The sequence below is a fragment of the Anastrepha ludens genome, chromosome 3 (genome assembly GCF_028408465.1).
Source record: "Anastrepha ludens isolate Willacy chromosome 3, idAnaLude1.1, whole genome shotgun sequence".
Lineage (NCBI taxonomy): Eukaryota > Metazoa > Arthropoda > Insecta > Diptera > Tephritidae > Anastrepha > Anastrepha ludens.
In genome coordinates this window covers 12547083-12568665 of record NC_071499.1, presented here as the reverse complement: position 1 = coordinate 12568665, position 21583 = coordinate 12547083, and the positions used below count along the sequence as shown (strand labels likewise).

Genomic DNA, 21583 nt, shown 5'->3' with positions numbered 1-21583 from the left:
TGAATCCAATAGATTACCCAATTTTTGCCAAAAACGTCCCTTTCTGTCATACTAAGCAACTGATGCCATGCTAATGCTCCATTCAATATTTGGCTTGCAGTAAACTTTCTATTTACGATTAGACCTGCCCCCAAGTCTTCCAGAAAGTATTAGCGGAGAACCCCTACTGAACGTACTTGAGCTCAGGGTATTTTATATCTCCTCCTAAGTGTAAGAGCTCCATCATGAGAGGATTCATATAGCTTCGATATCCAGCATCTGCCTTTGCAGCTCGAAAAAAAAATAAAGCTCGTTATGTAAAAGTCAGCCAAGAGCAAGCCACGTCTTCAAATCTTTAAGTGAATTGAAAAATTCGACCGCTTTTATCAGACAGCACTCATCTAGTGAGCCACCATTTCGGTTGTAGGTGGGATATTTCAGACAATTTTATACTCGAATGTGCAAAATCATAAATTTTATCATGTGCCCTTTGTTTTCTTTCAGACACTTTTCGCATGCGTCGTTCGTCGTTTTCACGCTTCGGCTCGGTGGGCAAGCAGGAACCACTCATTGTGGTCGAGGAGTCACAATTAGTTGAGGAGGATGATCGCGATAGTTCAGAGACCCCATCAAACAAAGCCAGCTTGGACATAGACTCTCCCGTAAATCCATATTTGCTCTCACCATGGCGTGATCCACGTGAAAGTCGAAAACATTCACTACCCTCACAGCAGGTCACCGAAGGCATCACTGCTAGTCAGGTGCGCCGCCTGTCAGAGCGCGGCGGTGAAGGCTCCGGTCCTTCACCCAAGGAAGCGGCATTCCTCGCCACGCTCTCACAGGCGCCAGCACCGTCCGGAAGACGTCATTCTGTTGTGACTATTTCCAAAGTGCCAACCACCTTATTTGGACGCTCGCGCCGTGAATCAGTGGCCGCCTATCCATCGGGAAGCAGGTGAGTTGGGGAAGGGGGTTGCTTGTTTGTTGTGTTGTGCTCTAAAGCCACTATAATCTAACTGTTCAACCTTTTTTCCATCTCACCAGTCGTGCACTAAACTCACGCCGCGAGAGCAAAACCTCCACTGGCCCACCATCCACAGATCCCATTGGCAGCATACACAATCTACAATTAGACATAATGGATGATATTGTACAGTCGCGTAAGGCGCGTATGAAACTTTGGAATACGAGCAGCGAGAAGGTGTGCGAGGTACAAACTTTGGATGAAGTCGGCGGTGGTACACCACAGCGCTACACGAATCGACGTTACTCCGAATGCGTTTCAGGTGGCACCTCACCAGCGCCAAATATGCGACGCGCCTCCGAAAATCCAGCCATACTCTCACCCTGTATCCTACAGCCGGGCAGCAATCGTTCGTCGACAAAACGTAAGAAGAGCGGTGGGCTCTTAAATACTTCATTCTTCAGCACGCTCACCTCGTCAGCCATCGAGATCAACAAATGTGAAGACATAATACCAACCGTAGTGTTGCCACCCACCACAACCACCAACGCCACGGGTGCCACAGCTAAAACTAAACCAGCGACTAGTGGCCTAACAGCCTCAGCAGGCGCTTCGGCAACCAGTAGCTCCACATCTAATCTACTCGATCCCAATGCGGGTCGCTCCACACGCTCCAACAGTTTTGATGTATCCATACTCAATAACGCCAAACAGCTGGTGAGCAATGCGCAAGACAATAGCTCTGCCGCACTTTCCGGTTGGTTCGAGAAACGCCATCAACCAATGGCACGTAAGAAGAGCATACGCAGCAAAAGCACCGCCATGGCACTCTCCGAAGACATGCTGAAGCGTTTACAGGCGAAAGATGTGCTGCGCGAGAGCAAACCAAAATTGGTGCCACGCAGCAAACAAAAAAGCTGGACAGACACAACAAAAGGCACTATTGTCGATGCGACTGTGATTGGCTCGGCAATTGAGGGTTTTCTGCGCAAAGGCTCCACTTCGGGACCATCGGGTAGCTCGGGTAGCACACCAAAAAGTAGTAGCACAAAAACAGGCGGCCTGTTGTCGAAAGAATCGGCTAAGCGCGGCGGGCGCAGCGCACAAAGTCAAGCAACAAATGCGGTACGTTCGACGCTCAATTGGTTCGGCAAGACGGACGAGGATGACTCGAAGGACACATGCGAAGCGTCGCTCTGTTCGACTTTAAAGGATTTGTTCGTTAAATAATTAGCAGTGCGGCGGCTATTCAAGTAAGTGCTAATGATTTGAGTATGGGGGGGCAAGTGGTTGCAAGCAAGTGTGATATTTCGGAAAAGTATGTAGCGGTCTACGATGTCGAGACGAAGCGAAGATGCGAAGATACGAAGATGGAATAAGTAGCTTAAGACTTTCTTACAAAAGTATTAAATTCTGTTTGATTTTGTACAAATTATAAGCAGACATTTAGAGTCTGAAGTACCTTCCGGTTCCTGTGTAGACAGAAATAAAAATATACATAAAACATATGTACAAACTGCATGTACTCGCATATGTGTATGTACTTATTATAAATATATATTCAAGCGCAAAAGTAATATTATAAAACTATAAATATAACTATTAACGTAGTTTCAATTAAAACAAAAAACAAACAAAAATTAAAACCGAAAACCGAAAACGGAAAACAAAGTTAATATGTTCAACTAAGAGTTAGATGTGTTTTGTGACCTAAGTATATGTATATATATATGTATATATGTAAGCAAACGAGTGTACTCGAAAAAAACTAAAGTTAAGAGCCGACTCTCCACTCTGTGTCCTTCCTTTTGGGAAAAAATAATGGTAGCAAATATACTTTGCAATATTTATTTATTGTTGAAAAGTAGAATGAATACAATAATTTTTTTTTTCTTGTTCACTCCTCTCGGGAGCATAGGGCCTCGACAAAACTCAGTCTTTCGTTGGTTTCGTTAATCTGTTTCTATTTCTGACAGGGTAGGTGATTAGCCTGCCGCTAGCAGTCCTAAGTTGTGGGAATGCCCACCTGTCGTTGCTTAGGAACAACGCTTTCTTACTGCTTGGAGCGCCATCTGTGTCTCACATTTTTCTGGCAGAAGGATCGCACAGATGATTGAGGACTTCGCTAAATTTCGTGTGTCTGCGCTATTACCACGGTCGCCCGCTTCCTCTTGCTGGCGCCACTGATTTTGCTTAGTTAAGCAGTCACAATGCAAATAATGCGCTGACTATTGTGCAGGAATATGGTTGGAAAGGATAAATTTTTGGGGTTTTTTTTTAGAAACAGGAGTAGGTAAGTTTGGAAAAGGGCGAGAACCGTACTAGTTTCACTTAATAATGTAAATATTAAAAGAAAAAAGTTTAAGTTTTCATACGAAATGGTCACCATTTGCTCTTACAGAAGCCTTCAAACGATTAGGTTATTCAGCTATTGCAGCACGCCTGGTTTCCATGGATATTGACGGCACTGTTTCAGACTCTCTAAATTTCTGTGAGGTCTTCGGCTGGATGGATTTTGATATGGACTTCCAGACGCGGCCAATCTTCTGCAGCTATGAACCCAGGAATATGGTTTTTTAGCCACTGCTGGGTGGTTTTTGCCTTATGGGCTGGAACGGGATCTTCCTGGAAGATCTAACGTTCTCCATTAAAGAGAGTAGTGCTCAACTGCTTCACCACGCCTTCTTAGACATCTTCCTGGTACACTTTTACCTTAGTCTTAGCCCTTTTCTCGCAGAAATTAAGAGATGTATCGCCTTTACAAGATACTCCCCACCAAACCCAAATGGTTGTCACTTTTCTTATTAAAAACTTCTTCAACGGTGAAAATTTTCTCATCTGTGAAAATAATATATGGTATTCATGGCCTTACTAACGAATGGCGTCAGTCCTAACGTATGGCGCAGAAGCTTGGACGATGACATCCGATGAAGCGACACTTGGAGTGTTTGAGAGAAAGATTCTTTGGAAGATTTTTGGACCCTTGCACGTTGGCAACGGCGAATATCGCAGGCGGTGGAACGATGAGCTGTATGAGCTTTACGATGGCATAGACATAGCGCAGCGAATAAAGATCCAGCGGCTACGTTGGCTGGGTCAAGTCGTCTGAATGGAAAAAAACGTTTCGGCTCTGAAAGTATTCGATGCGGTAGCAGCTGGTGCTAGCAGAGGAAGAGGTAAGATCAGGTGGAGGAGGACTTGGCTTCATTTGGTGTGTCCAATTGGCGCCGGTTAGCACGATAAAGAAACGACTGGCGCGCTTTGTTAAACACGGCCAAAATCGCGTAAGCAGTTATCGCGCCAATTAAGAAGAAGATTCATGGCCTTTAACCGCCACCGAAGAACCTGCTTGCATCTGTCGAGTCTAATTTTCTTCAAGCGCGTTGTTAAGAGATGACCAGTTGAGCGACGGCAGACTCTTATGTGGAGTTGATCTCTAATTAGTCTTGACAAGGATCTGGTCGATACTTTCATTTTCCTCGACATGGTTTTCTGCTTTGTAAGAGGATTTCTGCAAATTACAGCCTGTTGAATAATGCCTCGTCATTTGTCTCTATTTTCCGCACAACTTTTTCAACAAAATCATGTTCAATTTGGTTCTTCCACAGAACACGAGGACGTCCTTTAGAAGATCGCCCGCCAAGTACCGTCTCAAACATCTTCTTTGCCGGAGCACTTCCTTCCGAAACCGGTTCGGATGACATGACCCAGCCACTTAGTCGCTGCAGGGTCACTCGTTTGACTATGTCAATAGCTCCGTGAAGCTCGAACAGTTCGTCGTTCATTCGAATGCGTCGTTCTCTCGAAAACTCCAAAGGTGGCAGCATCTGATTATTTGACTGTACGGGACTAAGCGTCATAGAGAAGCACCGAGATGATGAGCGTCTGTTTTCATTCGTCGGGAGAGGAATTTACTACTTAACTGCGCACTTAGCCCAAAGTAGCATCTTTTAGCAAGAATTACCCTTGGCTTGACTGCAAGGCTGATATATGAAGTCCTCGATCACATCGGATTCAATTAAAACCCTCGACGAAAATTGAGAAAATTTCCTTAACTTCAAAGCGCTTTGACCTTGTTTAAGGGTCATAAGTGATCTTAGAAGAATTTTTTTGTTTTTGTTTTGAAATTTGTTTGGTTCGTTGATTTCATTTTTTTTTTTTGTATTTGGAAATAACTTCCATAATAGTTTGCTTACGTTCAAAGTTATTAACTTCGATATGTGGTTCAAGACGTCGCGACTCCCTGCAAGACTCCAACATACAGGTATACCAGGTTTTGCGCTCATTTAGCACCAGACCCAATCGTGTGGGCTCCTTTTCAATAGCCGTAAAATCGGTGCCGGTATTCCGGTGATGTCGATGTCATCAGAATATGAAATGAGCTGGACACTTTTATAGGAAAAAATACCGTTTTGTTGTACCCCCGCCCTGCGAATCACACTTTCCATAACAAAGTTGAAGAGGTCGCAAGGGTCTTTTTCTATCTGATTAGAATTTGCAGTGGTCGTCATCAGTATAGAAAGGTCTCATCCGAGGCTTTTTTAATCTTTTAATTGTGGGGTCCCAAACCCAGCGCACAACCAGCTATCCTGGAATGCTTCGCCTTCTCACGTTAGTTCACTCCCGAACGGGTGTACGGAGGATACATGGGCTAATCCCGGACGTTGTGAGCTGCTTGAGCCATATGAAGAAGAATCGTCCTGGCCACTCCCAAGTGAATGGCGATCAGTAACTTTCCCCACTTGCGTGGACTTCTACATATGGAACCATCCTCCAGGAACCAGGAAGGCCTCCTCTGCGTTGGAAAGATCAGGTGAATAAGGACTTGGCTTCACTTGATGTGTTCACTTGGCGCCGGTTAGCAGGAGAAAGAAACGACTGGCGCGCTTTGTTAAACTCGGCCAAAATCGCGTAAGCGGTTGTAGCGCCAATTAAGAAGAAGAAGAAGAAGATTAGAATTTTCTGATTGATTTTAGTACTATCTGGTACTCTCTCTCCCTCTCTCTCTCTCTCTCTCTCAATCAGCGCAGCTCTTTTGCAAGAAATCGCTTAATTACCTTATCTCGATGTGAATAAAAAGTAAAAAGTAAGTGGAAATGAATTGTTTTTCATTTTGTTGTGGTTGTTGTTGTTGTTCTATTTTTTTTACATATTGTCAAACAAATCCAAAATGGAATCATAAAGAAATATTACTAAAAGTGCGTAAATGAAATTAAAAAAGAATTAAAAAAAACATTTATAGCGACCAACAGTGCTCATGGAGAGATATAATGACTGCAAAACCATAAACCAAATAACTAAAACAAAAAATTGATTTCCATAAAAACAAGTTTATGAAACAAATCTTGATATGCAATGTAATGGCAAAAGTGCTAAGATAACATATGTATATATGTATGTATGTATGTATGTACAACCGTTTGATTGAAGCGTTCAACGTTCTCCATTTGCGCTATTGATTAATGCTGATCAAATGCTGATGAAGTGCAGCAGTCGGGGTGATTAATGCACAACAATTTTTTTTTTGCTTTTTTTGTAATTTTTCAACACTTTAAGTACTTTTCTGCAGGAGCTTAAATGTAATTATAAAATAATAATAAAGCGCTAATTTGATAAAAAAAAAACAGTGTAAAGCATACGAAAGAAATTGACACCATTTTTTTTATTTTTATTTTTTTAATTAATTAAATTCCTTACAGTTGAGTAACACAAATTAATTTAATGCATACCTGTATGCTGCTGATAATAAAATATACGCATATTTATATAAAATCCAATCAAATGTAATACAAAGTTAACTGAACCATTATACGCAAATAAATGGAAAATAACTAATATCGATAAAATATAGAATAGAAATAAGCAAAACGGAATCTGTTTACGGTAAACCAACAAAACACAAATGAGACAAATAGAATAAATGTTAAATAAAAAAAATTAAAATAAAATAAAAAAAATTATTAATATAAATAAATAAAAATTTCATATACACATGCAAGTTGATTTTGATAATCCTATTGCAGTTATGTGTGTATATGTGCGTGTATGACCGCAAATATACACATGGCTTAGTGTGTGACAAAGAGTCGATGGCAAATCAAAAATGAAATATTACATAAATAAGCAATTAAATTCCCATTGTTATTCATATTGTTGGATATAAACATACAATTGTAAACATATGCATATACATACATAGAGCTAATTATGTGCGTGTGTGTGTGTGTATTACAAACAAGCTGGACTTGCCTATACACTGTTGAAAAAGTTAAAGCAAATCAATAATGACAATACTATATTACATATTTTAATTTTTGAAATTTACTGTTATTAGATACATATTTACAGCTATTTGCATGTCTTTACAAATACAACAAACTATGCCAATGCATTCAAATTATATCTACAAAAATATGTATATTTGTATATTCTATTAAAATATAATGCAATCATATAAAAAACTACTCGTATGTGTATGTACATATGAAAAACTATACCACCGTTCACTCAATAAGCCACTGTTAAGCTTAATATGAAACTTTTCTGAGGAACTTTTTATTGGAATTATTTATGTAAGCAAATTCAGCTTCCTTTTCTTCTTCAACTTTTATTTTATTACCATAATTTTCGTTTGTTGCGCTATAAGAAAATCCATCTTTTATGGAAAAAAGAACATTTTGCCGGATTCTAGGGTTCTCTAAAAAAACTATTTTTTTTAATGTTAGTGAATTATTATTAGGGAGATACCCTCCCACTAAGCTCTAAAATTGACAAGAAATTCCGTTTGGCCAACTTTAGGGTGATCCATTTTTTTAAGTTTGAGAGATACTCTCCAGATAAGATTTCAAATTTACAAAAAAGCATTTTTGCCATTTTTAGGGTGGTCCAAAAAATGTATTTATGTTTATTTTTTTTTTGTTTTTGTTGTGAGATGTTCTTCATATCAGCCTTAAAATTTGCACAAAAACCATTTCGGCCTTTTAAGGGTGGTCCATTTTTTTGTAATTTTTGAGCTACTCTCTATACAGCTTAACTCCAGCTTCAGAGGTTGGTGTTTAAATTTTTTAGTGGAGATCGGGCTTTACGTCTGTACATATTATATAACTACCAGAACTACTATTTGTAATAGTATCTCAGAGATAAATTATGAAAAAGACAAAAAAAAATAATTTTGGCCAAAATAATTTGGTGGTCCAAAAAAATTTATTTATATTCAGTTTTTTTTTGTGTTTTTAAATGTTCTCCATATCAGCTTTAAAATTTGCAAAAATATCATTTTGGCCATTCTTAGGGTGGTCCAAAAACATTTTTTTTGGTTCTAACTTTCGAAATCTCTAAATATATTTCATCACGCTCAGAGAGGAATGGTGTGGCGACTCATGGACAGCACGAGAATTTTTTATTGGCCAGAGCCTGAAAGATATGAGGGGAAAAAGTGACTGTCCTCTCTCTTATTCTCAATTTCTCATACAAATCACGCGTTACGTTATTCAACTGCAGCAATCTCTGACTATTCACCACAATCATTTCGTGGTCGGCTGACACCAGTTGTTGAATAATTTCAATAATTCATGAAAGTATCTTGGTCTAAAATTTTCTTAAGGAACAACCGAGAAATAGTGATTAATCATCGGTCAATATCCGCACAGTGTGTGTGCTTGAGGTGATCGTCTTGTTCGTGACCATCCAGGTGATTTTCGATCTCGGATTGGCCCAGTCTCTTCAAGTGGAACCAACAGACGTCGACTTCGTTCAGAAATTTACGTTGCGTTAGAACCACTGTCGAATTATTCGACTAAAATATATTAGGTGTAGGTTTAAAATAGTTTTAACGCGTTCCGGTAGCGGACGTCACTACATTTTGAAACACAATCAATTACGTATCTATCATCCGTCAAATATATGTAGAAACAAAACCTAATCTTTATAGCCGCCAAATGACAAAAGTGTAGTGTCTTCAAAAATGGCGATACTTTGTTTGCTACCTTCTAAATAGAACGAGTTTGTATTCAATTCAACAGATAATATTTTTTATTTGTTTATTTAATTTTTTTAATATTTTAGACCCAAGTAAGACACAGTTTCTTAAACTGGCTGACATAAAACTACCAGAACTACTATTTATAATAGTATCTCAGAGAAACATTATGAAAAAGACAAAAAATTAATTTTGGCCATCTTTAAGGTGGTCCAAAAAAATGTATCTATGTTTAGTTTCTTTTTTTGTTTTGAGATCTTCTCCAATCACGTTTGCAAACAAATCATTTTGGCCATTTTTTAGGGTGGACCTATCTTTTTCTCGAATGCTTTAAAACTTAAATTTCTAATATTCTTCCTATAAGCTTTAAAATTGACAAAAATAAATGCTGGGCACTTTAGGTGGTCCACATTTTTTTTTTTTTTGTTTTATATTATTATTACGGAGATAATTTCTCTATAAGCTTAAAAATGCCAAAAAATCATTTTGCCCATTCTTAGGGTGGTCCAAAAAAAATTTTTTTTTAGTTTTTTAGGGTGAGCCAAAAAATTTTTTTTGTGTTTTCAAGGTTGAGATACCTCCACTCATGCTTTAAAACTAGAGATGTCTTTTAAATTTTTTTTGTTATATTCTCCATATAAGCTTTAAAATTGACAAAAATAAATGTTGGGTGGTCCACATTTTTTTGGTTTTGTTTTGCTTAATATTATTACAATATTATGGAGATACTTTCCCTACAAATGCCAAAAAATCATTTTGGCCATTCTTAGGGTGGTCCAAAAAAATTTTTTTTTTAGTTTTCAGATACTCTTCATATAAGCTTTCAACTGGACAAAAATAAATTTTGATCGAATTAGAGTGGTCCACATTTTTTTTTTGTTTTATATTATTATAAAATGCATTTTGACTATTCATAGGGTGGTCCAAAAAAAATTTTTTTTGTTTTTTTGTTTTAGTTTTGAGATACTCTCCATATAAGCTTTCAAATGGTCAAAAATACATTTTTGCCATTTTTAGGGCAAGCCAAAAAAAATTTTTTTTTGTGTTTTTAGTGTTGAGATACATACCTCCAATTTTTAAATTTTGTTTGCTATACTCGTATTGCTCAATAAGCTTTAAAATAGTCAAAAATAAATTTTGGGCACTTTAGGGGGGTTCACATTTTTTGTTTTTTTTTTTTTTTTTGTTTTAGTTTTGATATACTCCCCATACATGCTTTAAAATTGGAGGTAGTTTTTAATTTTTTTTTTGTTTTGTTTTTAGTGCGTACCGACTGGGCCTAATGTAAATATAACTACTAGAAGTATTTTAAAGAAAAATTTAGCAATGGGTGGGCCCTTTAGAACAAAATATATTATTTAAAATATTAATTAGGCGTCAAATGCCAATTTTAAGGAAAAAGTTTATTATGCCGAGTTGTAGGGAGGCCCAAAAAAAAAAACATTTTTATTATTACAGATGCTCCATATATAAAAATCCAAATCGGGGGTGGTTTATTAAATTTTGTTATTTTTGCTGTACATATAAGTTAATCTTAATGTACATATGATACAAGCACCATAAGCACCGTATAGCATAGCAAAATTTAGGGCACTATGCAGGTGTCCTTTATAAAAATATAACTTTTATAACATGCATGGGGCATCAAATAACATTGTTAACACCAAAAAGTTAAATTTTGACATTTTAGGGATGTCCGATTTTTTTTTTTTTTTAATTAACATAATTAATACAATAAAATAAGCTTGGTGATTTTTTTTTGTACATTTTTTTTATTATATTTTTTTGTTTTTTTGTTTTTTTTTGTATAGGAACCGATCTGACCTTATACATTTGTACATATAATTCCGAAATAACTGTTTTCTCAAACATTTCACACTTCTTTGCTACTTTTTCATCTGAAACAGAGTGTAGGATGTACTTTCCACATTTAGAATGTGTAGAAATTTAATTAAAATAATATAAGAAATTACTTAAGTGCAAAAGTAAATTAAAATCAATGGTAGCATAAATATTTACATAGAATTCTAAATGTATTGGAATGTAGGATGGAAAAGCGCAAATATATATCTGTATGTATATAAGAATTAAATATGCAAATATACAATCAATATGATGAGATGTATGTAATAATATTCTGCAATAGAAACCGATGTTAAAATCATTGAATGCAAAGCCAATTTTCAAAAGTAGAAATTTCTAAAAAATTACGCAAACATTTACAGTAAAAATATGTATTTAATATGTAAAATAAAAATTGATTAGGCGTTATTTAATGTTGTAACACAAACACATGTACGAATAGCAAACGTACGTATGTATGTATAAATACACCTGTGTAGAGGTAATGGAGTATTAATGAAAAATTTATGTATGTAAATATGCAGAGCCACATAAAGAGTTTAAATGAAAAAAAAAACAAAAAAAAATGCATACTAGAAATATAAATGCACATAGAGAAACACACTCCCATACATGCATAAAATTATAAATTAATGTGTGTGTGTAAATTACAAATCAAACAATTACTTACATAAATACGTAGGGCGAATAAAAAATTTTGCTTTTGGGGGAAAAGGGAAAATACGCATAAATAGTTTATAAATTTGAAGAAAATAATTAAAAAAATAAAAAATAAAATATAGTTGATACTTCTTATATGTTAAGCAAGTTCTAAAAATTAAAAAAATTAAAATAAAAAATATAAAAATTAAAATAGAAATGAAAATAAAAAAATTAAAATAAAAAATTAAAAAATTTCAAATCAAAAATAAAAACAAATTAAAATAAAAATAAAAATTTAAAATTAAAAATAAAAAAACTTTAAATTAAAAATTAAAAATTAAAAATTGAATTAAAAAAATTAAAATAAAAATAAAAAATTAAAATAAAAAGAAAAATTAAAAAACTAACATTCAAAAATTAAAATTAAAAATAGGAAAACAAAAAAATTTAAGTAAAAAATTAAAAATATATTTAGAAAAACAAATTAATGTATAATAAAAAATTATGAATTGCGGAATAGCGACTAATAAGTATTTTAACCAGCAGCTCAAATAAAAAGCTCGTTACAGAATTGGATCTAAGTATAAGCGAGTTGAAAGATTCTCAAAATTTAAATTCTAAGTTTAATTTTTTTTTTGTTGTTTAAATGTTTTTTGTTTTTTGTTATGTATTTTAGTTTTTTTTTTTTGTTTTTTGTTATGTATTTTTGTTTTTTTTTTTTGTTTTTTTTTTTTTTTGCTTTCAGTTTTATTTTCTATTTAATTTTTCGATTCTTATTATCACCTCAGCCCATGCGCGATCTCCATATTAGGACAGTTCACAATTATTCGCCAACATATACTTCCACATTAAGGTGGTGCAACAGTATGGGCAATTTTTTTTTTAAATATGTATGTATATATTGGGTTGGGTATAAGTTCGTAGCGTTTACACCGAAAACTTTTATTTAAACAAAAAACAAAAATTAAATCAATAAGTTAATCAATTATAACAGGTGGTTAAGTTTCAAGGGCCGGTGTTGGTTTTGAATAAAATAGATTTGTTTTAGAAAACTATTGCCATTTGTCTTTATTATGATAATACTGATATAGCTCAATTACGCATGGAATTAAATATCGGCTAAATGGACCCCGCGGCCTCGGCGACACACCTCCATCCGATGGTTCAAATTTTCGATGACGCTGAGGCATAATTGAGGTTCTATGCCGTTAATGTGCCGAATTATCTCATCCTTTAGTTCTTGCATTGTTGCTGCCTTATCGACGTACACCTTTTCTTTCAAATAACCCCAAAGAAAGAAGTCCAACGGTGTCAAATCATATGATCTTGGTGGCCAATTGACATCGCCGCGACGTGAGATTATTAGGCCATCAAATTTTTCGCGCAAAAGAGCCATTGTTTAGTTAGCTGTGTACAACTAACGTGCTTTTGAAACCACATATCGTCCACATCCATATCTTCAGATTCGGGCCATAAAAGTTGGTTATCATCTCACGATAGCGAACACTATTCACAGTAACTGCCTGACCGGCCTCATTTTGGTAAAAATACGGCCAAATGATGCCGCCGGCCCATAAACTGCACCAAACAGTCACTTTTTGTGGATGCATTGGTTTTTCGGCAATAACTCTTGGATTATCATTCGCCCAAATGCGGTAATTCTGCTTATTGACGAATAAACTGAGGTGAAAATGTGCTTTATCACTGAAGATGAAATGCTCGATATGCATTTTGATTTGAACGCCCGTTTTCATAATAAGCCTGAATAACTTTAACGCGTTGCTGGACTATGTATCTTTCCATGGTTCGAATTGAATTAGTCTCAAATTGAAAATGCCAAATGAAATGCAGAAAAAAACTTTAGGTGTGGTTCACATTCAACATCGGCCCTTGAAATTTAACCACCCTTTATATTATATATTGGGTTGGGGAATAACTTCGTAGCGTTTTCACCGAAGACTTTAAAAGACAAAAATTATATGAATAGATTAATCAGTTAAATATTTGCCGTTGCTGTTTACAACCTCCTCCCACCTCTCGACCAATTTGTTGACGCCATTCCGCCAAAAGTCGCCTGGTCTGATGTCAAAGAAGTTGTTGAGCCAAACTGACCTCAAATGACCTCTTTGTTGTCGAAGGCTCATATGGTTTGACAGAGAGCGCAAAATATGGTAATCGGTCGATACACGGTCCGGATGCTGAGATACCTTCGCACCAAGCTTTTGAAGTGCGACTTTAACGTCTTGTGCAACATGGGGCCTGACGTTGTCGTGAAGGAGTGTCGCTTAACCATGTCGATCAGGTATTTTCAGTCCAGTAGACTCATTCACGCGGTGTGCTGAGCAATGTAGGGAGCCTTGTTAACCGCGGCATTCTTTTCGAGCAGTCCCACTAAACACATATCATGATATTCCTTGGATGAATATCCTTCTTGACTCTCGGCTTTGGCGTGTCTCCTGGAGCCTCCCACTCCTTTCTTTGCATCATATTGATGTATAGGCACCATTTCTTATCTCCCGTGACGATTCGGTACAAAAATCGCTGTCGATGGCCGATGGCGTGCGAGATGCCGAGAAACAATTTGAAGGCGACTTTCTTTTTCGTTGAGCTTGTGAGGCACCCAGGCTCCCAGTTTTTCGGTAAATCCCATTGAATGAAGGTAATTGAGAATCGAAGACGATCATAAACGCAGTTGATTTTTTACGCCAATTCACGACTGATTTGGCGACCTTTCTCTGTTCTCCTTCAAAAGTGATTTGAGACGCTCTTCATCGAATTCAAAAGGCCTTCCGCTGCAGCTCGTTCGCTATTTTTGCAGTTTGCAAACCATTTCCGTGCTATAGACTCGCCTCTGATACCTTCTCAATGCACGTCGCAAATGTACCGGACTGCTTCGACAGCTTTTTGATCTCCATGAAAAGCAAAGAAGAGCAGGTTTCGAAAATGTGGACTTTTGCCTCCAGAGTATTCCATTTCTAAGGCTCAGAACTAATAAAAAATTAAATAACTCAAAAATACAATTAACTAGTTTTGTAGAGCAAAAACAGCTCTATCGAATGAATACTTGAATGCAATGAAAAGTAAAAAAAAATACAAAAGTAACCTTGCGATGTTTTTTGGCTGTAATTAAAAAAAAAAAATTAAAAACTCTGATTCTTCTTGTGGATTATTTTTATTTGGTCTTTTAATCTTTTTACATCAAGTCGAGAATGATGTCATGTAAATGGCCGCCGCCACAGTTGATTGCCATTTGAGCCCTTTTTATGGCATTTTCCATCACTTGGCCAAAACTTCCGGCGATAGATCCTCACATTCTTGACGGATATTGTCTTTAAGAGCTGCAAGAGTCTGAGGCTTGTTGACATAAAGCCGCGACTTCAAAATGCCCCACAAAAAGAAGTCTGGAGCGGTCAAATCAGGCGATCTTGCTGGCCAGTGTAAATCGCCAAAACGGGAGATTAGGCGCCGGGGAAATGCATCCTTCAGCATATCGGTTGTGGCACGTGCACTGTGTGCCGTTGCACCGTCCTGTTGGAACCACATGTTTTCCAATCCCAATTCATCAAGTTGCGGCAAAAAGAACTCGTTGATCATTGCTCTGTAGCGCTCACCATTCACAGTAACCGTTTGGTCCGCGACGTGTTCGAAGAAAAAGGTCCGATGACTCCTCCAGCGAAAACAGCACACCACACAGTGACTTTGAGCGGGTGTAATGGCTCTTCGTGGGTTACACGCGGATTTTCAGTGCCCCAGAAGCGTACATTTTGCTTATTTACGTACCCGCTAAGATGGAAATATTCTCACTCATGATTATTTTTGATGAAAAATCATCTTCCTCTTGGTGGTGATTAAGGATGGCTTGAGCGTATGTTAGACGCGATTGGCGGTCAGCAGCTAACAGCTGATGCACCGTCTGGACTTTGTACGGAAACGCCTTCAAATCTTGTACCAAAATTCGATGTAAAGACCGTCGACTGATACCCATTTGCGGGGCACGTCGTCTGGTCGATGTCGACGGCGCTTCCATGACATCCTCGGCTACAGCAGCAATATTCTCTGCAGAACGGCTACTCCGGGGTCTGCCACGCCTGGCAGCATCTCGTGTTGTGCCAGTCTCTTCGAGGCGAGCGGCTAAACGTCGCAGTGTTACACCAGTAGGCGTTGGACGGCGAGGAAATCTGCGACGAAATTCACGTTGTGCCAAAGTCACCGACCGATTATTGGTCAAATAAATAGTCAGGAATATCCTGCGTTCTGGAGCAGTGTAGCGTAACATTGTTTATTAACGTGTATTTCGCATGTGTTTACTACACATATGTCAAAACAGAACTGACATTAGGGGCCAATCGCAAAATTTATAGCATTTTCTGATAGGAGGATTACTTTAGCGCCACCTGTTATAAGAACGCTATGAACTTATTCCCAAACCAATATTTGGATTCAGCACTCCTCGAACCTGCTTTTGTTGACCTGTGCAATTCTTTGCAAAAAAATAATCTTAAGAAAATATTCTTCTAAGATGTATTTCATGTTTTTTAATTTTCGTTTAAAAATTATGTTTTTTTTGAATACTAATTCTATATTAAAAATAACTACGATTTATAATTTTTCCATTCACGATATTTTACTTTGAATTAAATTTAAAAATTTGTTTACATATTTTATTTGAATCCTTCCTTAATATAAAAATATATATTGTAAAATTGTTAGCAACCAAAAATTACAGGAAAAAAAATATAATTTGTATAAATATAAATAGAATTTCCTTTCACCAACAAAAAACTACATACAAACAAGCATAACTTTGTGCTAATAACAAAATTAAAAGTTGTTACATGCAAATTAAAAGCGAAAACCAAATGCAAAAGAAACCCCAAACAAACTGCATACATAAATATTAATATTTAAAATGTAAGCAAAATCACTTTAGTAATTAAATGACGTAAATAAATATTCGTACTTTACTTTGTGAATGTGTAACATAACAAAAACGCTTGTGTGTTGTGTTTTATTTTGGATTTCGGAACAAAAAAGGTGGGTGTATGAATGGTGACACTGTAAATAATTTATGAATAGCTGCTATGAAAACACAAAGCGAAATAAGTCCACGTTTTCATAAGCAAAGTATACGTACATGAATAATGAATAAAATTCAGGTTTGCACTTTGACCTCATGGACTTTTATGACCGCTACTCATCACAGTACCCCATCCAAACCCAGGTAGCTTATTAAACTTACAGCTTAAGATAGAGCTGGTTTAGGCTGAGCGTATATGCCCTTCTTCCGGCTGCGTTCCGGCGATATGGCTCAACCTACTCCACGCTTTAGCACCACATTCAAGAAGATGTTGTGTTTGAGTCTCCCGCAACTGGGACAGGACTCAGTGGACCATATCCCAATCCTGTGAAAATCACTGCGCCATTTGCAATGACCTGTGAGAATGGCCGTAAGCATTCTCAGTTTATCCGTAGGTAGGGTTATGAGTTATAATATTTGTACATACTTATGTATGATGTATCGAAAAAGCGTTTAACAACGTTGATACGAAATCGATAAATTCAGCGTTGACGCACATAGGTACGAACGAAAAGATTATTCGATGGATAGACAATATGCCATCTAACAGAGTAATCACCTCGAACTCAGGTATCACTAGTCTAGAAAACACAGTTACCTGGGGAACCCCACACGAGGGGTAATCTCGCCGTTACTGTGGAATCTAGTCTCAAATGAATTGCTTATTACCATCAAAATAGTTGCTTATGGGGGTGATGTAGTCATCCTGATGACAGGGCAGTTTCTCTCGAGTATCAGGCGGCTCATGCAGTCAACGTTAAACGAACTCTCTAACTGGGCGACTTCAAACGATCTAATGGTTAACCCAGCCAAGGCCGAACTAGTTCTGTTCTCTAGAAGATATAAGACAATCAGTTTTCAGTCATGTCTAAAGATGGAGAAACACTAACCCTGTCGAACGAAGCAGAAGTATCTTAGACTCAAAGCTTTCTTGGGAAAGAAACACCGAGGAAAGGATGAAGAAAGCTTGTACAATATGTAAGAGGACATTTGGGGTCTGAAACCATATATCAAACATTGGGCGTGCAATACGATCATCAGACCCATGTTGATTTAAAGAGCTTACGTATGGTGGGACGCGGTGCAGACACAATCATATCTAAAGAATCTCATAATAGTCCAACGATTAGCTTGTGTAGGAATAACAGGTGCGCTCCGATCGACGCCTCAGGTGGCGCTGGAAACGATCCTATACATTCCACTCATTAATATATGTATATGTTAAAGGGATAGCGGCCAAATTGGTTTCCAGGCATCCTAAAAGAAAACACGCACGGTCGTGCATCAGTTCTACTATCTGTGGAACACTTGGAAGACGCATAGAAAACAGATTGTCTGGTTCCTAATACAGATCTGAAAAGAGAGTATAAAATACGAATACCCGACAGGAAGGATTTGCAGAGCAGAGTCATATCAGATGAGGGTGGCCACCATGTTTATACAGACCGTTCAAAGATGGATAATGGCACTGGATCGGGAGCGCTTAAAGTGCTTAAACTGCTCCTTTAGACTCCGCTGTAACATCTTCCAAGCTGAGATCTACGCTAGAGACAAAGCAGCAAAGATGATATGACTAATGGACTTACTTCCGGGAAATCTTACCAATTTTGTTGATAGTCAAGCAACAATCAACACACTGGCCTCAGCACGCATCAACTCAAGATGTGTTAAATAATGCAGGAGGCCGCTGTCTCTTATCCAGCAACACAACACCGCGTTTAGTGAGGTGCCCAGCCATTCTGGAGTGAAAGGAAATGAAAGAGTGGATGAGTGTGCAAGGAACGTCTTTGAACTGTACCTTCAATGAGTGGTAGAGGACATTAGCATTCCTCTAAACGAACGGTACACAGCGATTGCCCTCAGCGTAGTTCCGGAAACCAATAGAAGGTGGCCTCTCACTACTAATTGCAGGGTCTCCAAAGCGCTGTGGTCAAAACTGAATCTTAAAAGGACCAAATGTCTGCCTGGATTCAACAGATCAACTACCAGCGTTCTCACGCGAGTTATAAAGGGTCACCCATCCATCTGAATGACTGTACCTCACAATGACTTCTGCAGGAGCTGTGGAGATGAAGAAGAAATTGAGTCGATACAACACCTCCTCTGTCAATGTCCTGCACTCAAAGCAGACGTGCCAAATATCTTGGCGATTATTTCTTAGAAGACTTGAAACATTTGCAAAATAGCTCACTGGAGGGTCTTCTTAAAATGATCCAAGTGGCTTAGCAACTTAGTTGTGAGATAAAAATCAAATTCCTTAGGGCCACCGAGTGCCTTGTCTTAAACAAGCAACCTGGCTAACGCAACATAACCTATATATATTGTATAAGTATGTTACAAGCAAACGTTTAGGAGCTCAGAGCCATCACGGCGCCAAATAATCCCAACAGCAACGATAAATAGAGATACCTGCAACAGGTTTTTTGGTGATGATTTTCATCAGTCAAACCCGAATTGTTTCTCGCAAGTACTAAAGGTAAGTAAAATCAGCAATCACTCACCTTGAGACCCGCTCCAGTTTCAACTCGTGTTGTCCAGGCACACTAAAGCTATTAGAAGGGAGTCCTTACCAAGGTGCTTCAATCTCCGATACTATTGGAGGAGAATTTTTACGATATCCAGATATCCTGGGTTTTTTCGCCTTCTCACATTAACTCGCTCTGAAACGGATGCTTGGTAGCTACCCAGAGGATATTTGGGTAAAGTTCGGAAGTTGTGAGCTGGTTGAACCGTATCCAGAAGAATCGTCCTGGCCACTCCCAAGTGAATGGCGATCACTTGCGTAGGCTTCTACACATAGAACCATCCTCTCAATCCATCGGCCTTAACAATCCGAATAAAAAAGCCAAACTAAATAAAAAAGCCGAGCCAATGGCTCTGGTGGTGAATGAGGATGAAACGAAGTACCTCCTATCATGAAACAAACAGGCGGCACCCACGTCATTGTTGACAGTTATGAATACGAGCTTGTAAGAGACTTCGTTTATCTAGGGACCAGCATTAACACCGATAACAATGTCAGCCTTGAAATCCAACGTAGAATTTCTCTTGCCAACAAGTGCTACTTTGGACTAAATAGGCAATTGAGTAGTAAAGTCCCCTCTCGACGAACAAAACTAACACTCTACAAGGCTCTCATCATGCCCGCCCTATCGTATGGCGCAGAAGCTTGGACGATGACAACATCCAATGAAGCGGCGCTTGGAGTGTTTGAGAGAAAGATTCTGCGCGAGATTTTTGGACCTTTGCACGTTGGCAACGGCGAATATCGCAGGCGATGGAACTGTGAGTTGTATGAGCTATACGACGACATAGACATAGCGCAGTGAATGAAGATCCAGTAGTTATGTTGGCTGGGTAATGTCGTCCGAATGGAAAGAAATGCTTCGGCTCTGAAAGTATTCGATGCGGTACCAGCTGGTGCTAGCAAAGGAAGAGAAAGGTATCTCTGCATTGGAAAGATCGGGCTAAAATCGTGTAACGGGTTAGTACACTAATTAAAAAGAAGAAGAATGAAATAAAGGGCATAACTCAGCGACTATAGAGGATCTTTCAAAAGTGGCGCCTAGATATCAGTAATGAATAATTCCTACACGGTATCTCTTTTCATGCCATCATTGGCATTTTTCAAGTAGAAGGACGTATATTGAAGCTTATTATGGGAATGGTAGATCCTTATGAACAACTTATCGTAAAATTTCTGATTTTTTCGGTGAAAATTATCGTTCGAATGTGTCGACAATTCAAAATTTGGTTAAAAAACTTTAAGAAACTGGTTCTGTTGGGTATAGAAAAAGGTCTGGCAGACTTAAACTGGGCGTTCTTTTGAGAATATTGTTGCTGTAGCGCAAAGTGTTGCTGAACAATAACCAGGGCCGTAGAGAGCATATCCGGGCCCGGGGGAAAATTGCAAATGCGGGCCCTTTCCAATAATGTCTAATTCATATAACTACGTATAATCTCGAGTCCGGGCCCCTCTGAGAACTCCGGGCCCGTGGGGGCCGAATTATCTCATCCTTTAGCTCTTGAATTGTTGCGGTCTTATCGAAGTACACCTTTTCTTTCAATAACCTCAAATAAGTCCAACGGGGTCAAATCATGTGATTTTGGTGGCCAATTGACATCGCCGCGACGTGAGATTATTAGGCCATCAAATTTTTCGCGCAAAAGAGCCATTGTTTAGTTAGCTGTGTGCAACTAACGTCCTGTTGAAACCACATATCGTCCACATCCATATCTTCCGATTCGGGCCATAAAAAGTTTGCTATCATCTCACGATAGCGAACACTATTCACAGTAACTGCCTGACCGGCCTCATTTGTGAAAAAATACGGCCCAATGATGCCGCCGGCCCTTAAACCGCACCAAACAGTCACTCTTTGTGGGTGCATTGGTTTTTTGGCAATAACTCTTGGATTATCATTCGCCTAAATGCGGCAATTCTGCTTATTGACGAATCCACTAAGGTGAAAATGTGCTTCATCACTGAAGATGATTTTCTTCGAAAATTGGTCATTCACTGTTGCCATTTCCTGCCACCATTCTGACCTTTGACGACGCTTGAAATGGTCAAGAGGCCTTAGTTCTTGAGTCAATTGCACCTTGTAAGCGTGTAAATGCAAGCCTTTATGCATAATGTTCATCAACGACGAGCGTGAGAGGTGCAATTATTGAGCACGACGACGAGTTCAGGTGGACGGCTCTTCAACCACACTATCGCGAACATCAGCAATATTTTCTGCAGTACGAGCTGCACGAGCATGCACTGGTGTTTTCACATCTCGTACAGACCCGGTTTGCTCTAACTTTTGCACAATTTTTCCGATTGTACGCACATTAGGACGATTAAATTGACCGAAAAAATCACGAAGTGCGCGATATGCATTTTGATTTGAACGCCCGTTTTCATAATAAGCCTGAATAACTTTAACGCGTTGTTCGATTGTGTATCTTTCCATGGTTAAAATTGAGTTAGTCTGAAATTGAAAAATGTCAAATGAAATGTAGAAGGAAACTTGATGTTTAGGTATGGTTCACATTCAGCATCGGCCCTTCAAATTTAACCACCCTTTACTACATG

At 38.1% G+C, this 21583-nt stretch overlaps 1 protein-coding gene across 1 annotated transcript in view; it reads left to right on the top strand.

Moving 5' to 3' along the window:
- The window catches only part of LOC128857028 (uncharacterized), a 75281-nt gene extending 72417 nt beyond the window's left edge, over positions 1–2864 (top strand). The window contains exons 3-4 of the mRNA XM_054092547.1: positions 484–934; positions 1024–2864. Of these exons, the coding sequence (XP_053948522.1) occupies positions 484–934; positions 1024–2173 (1601 nt within the window). The 3' untranslated portion in view covers positions 2174–2864. The remainder of the gene's footprint in view (positions 1–483; positions 935–1023) is intronic.
- The last annotated feature ends 18719 nt before the right edge of the window (positions 2865–21583 follow it).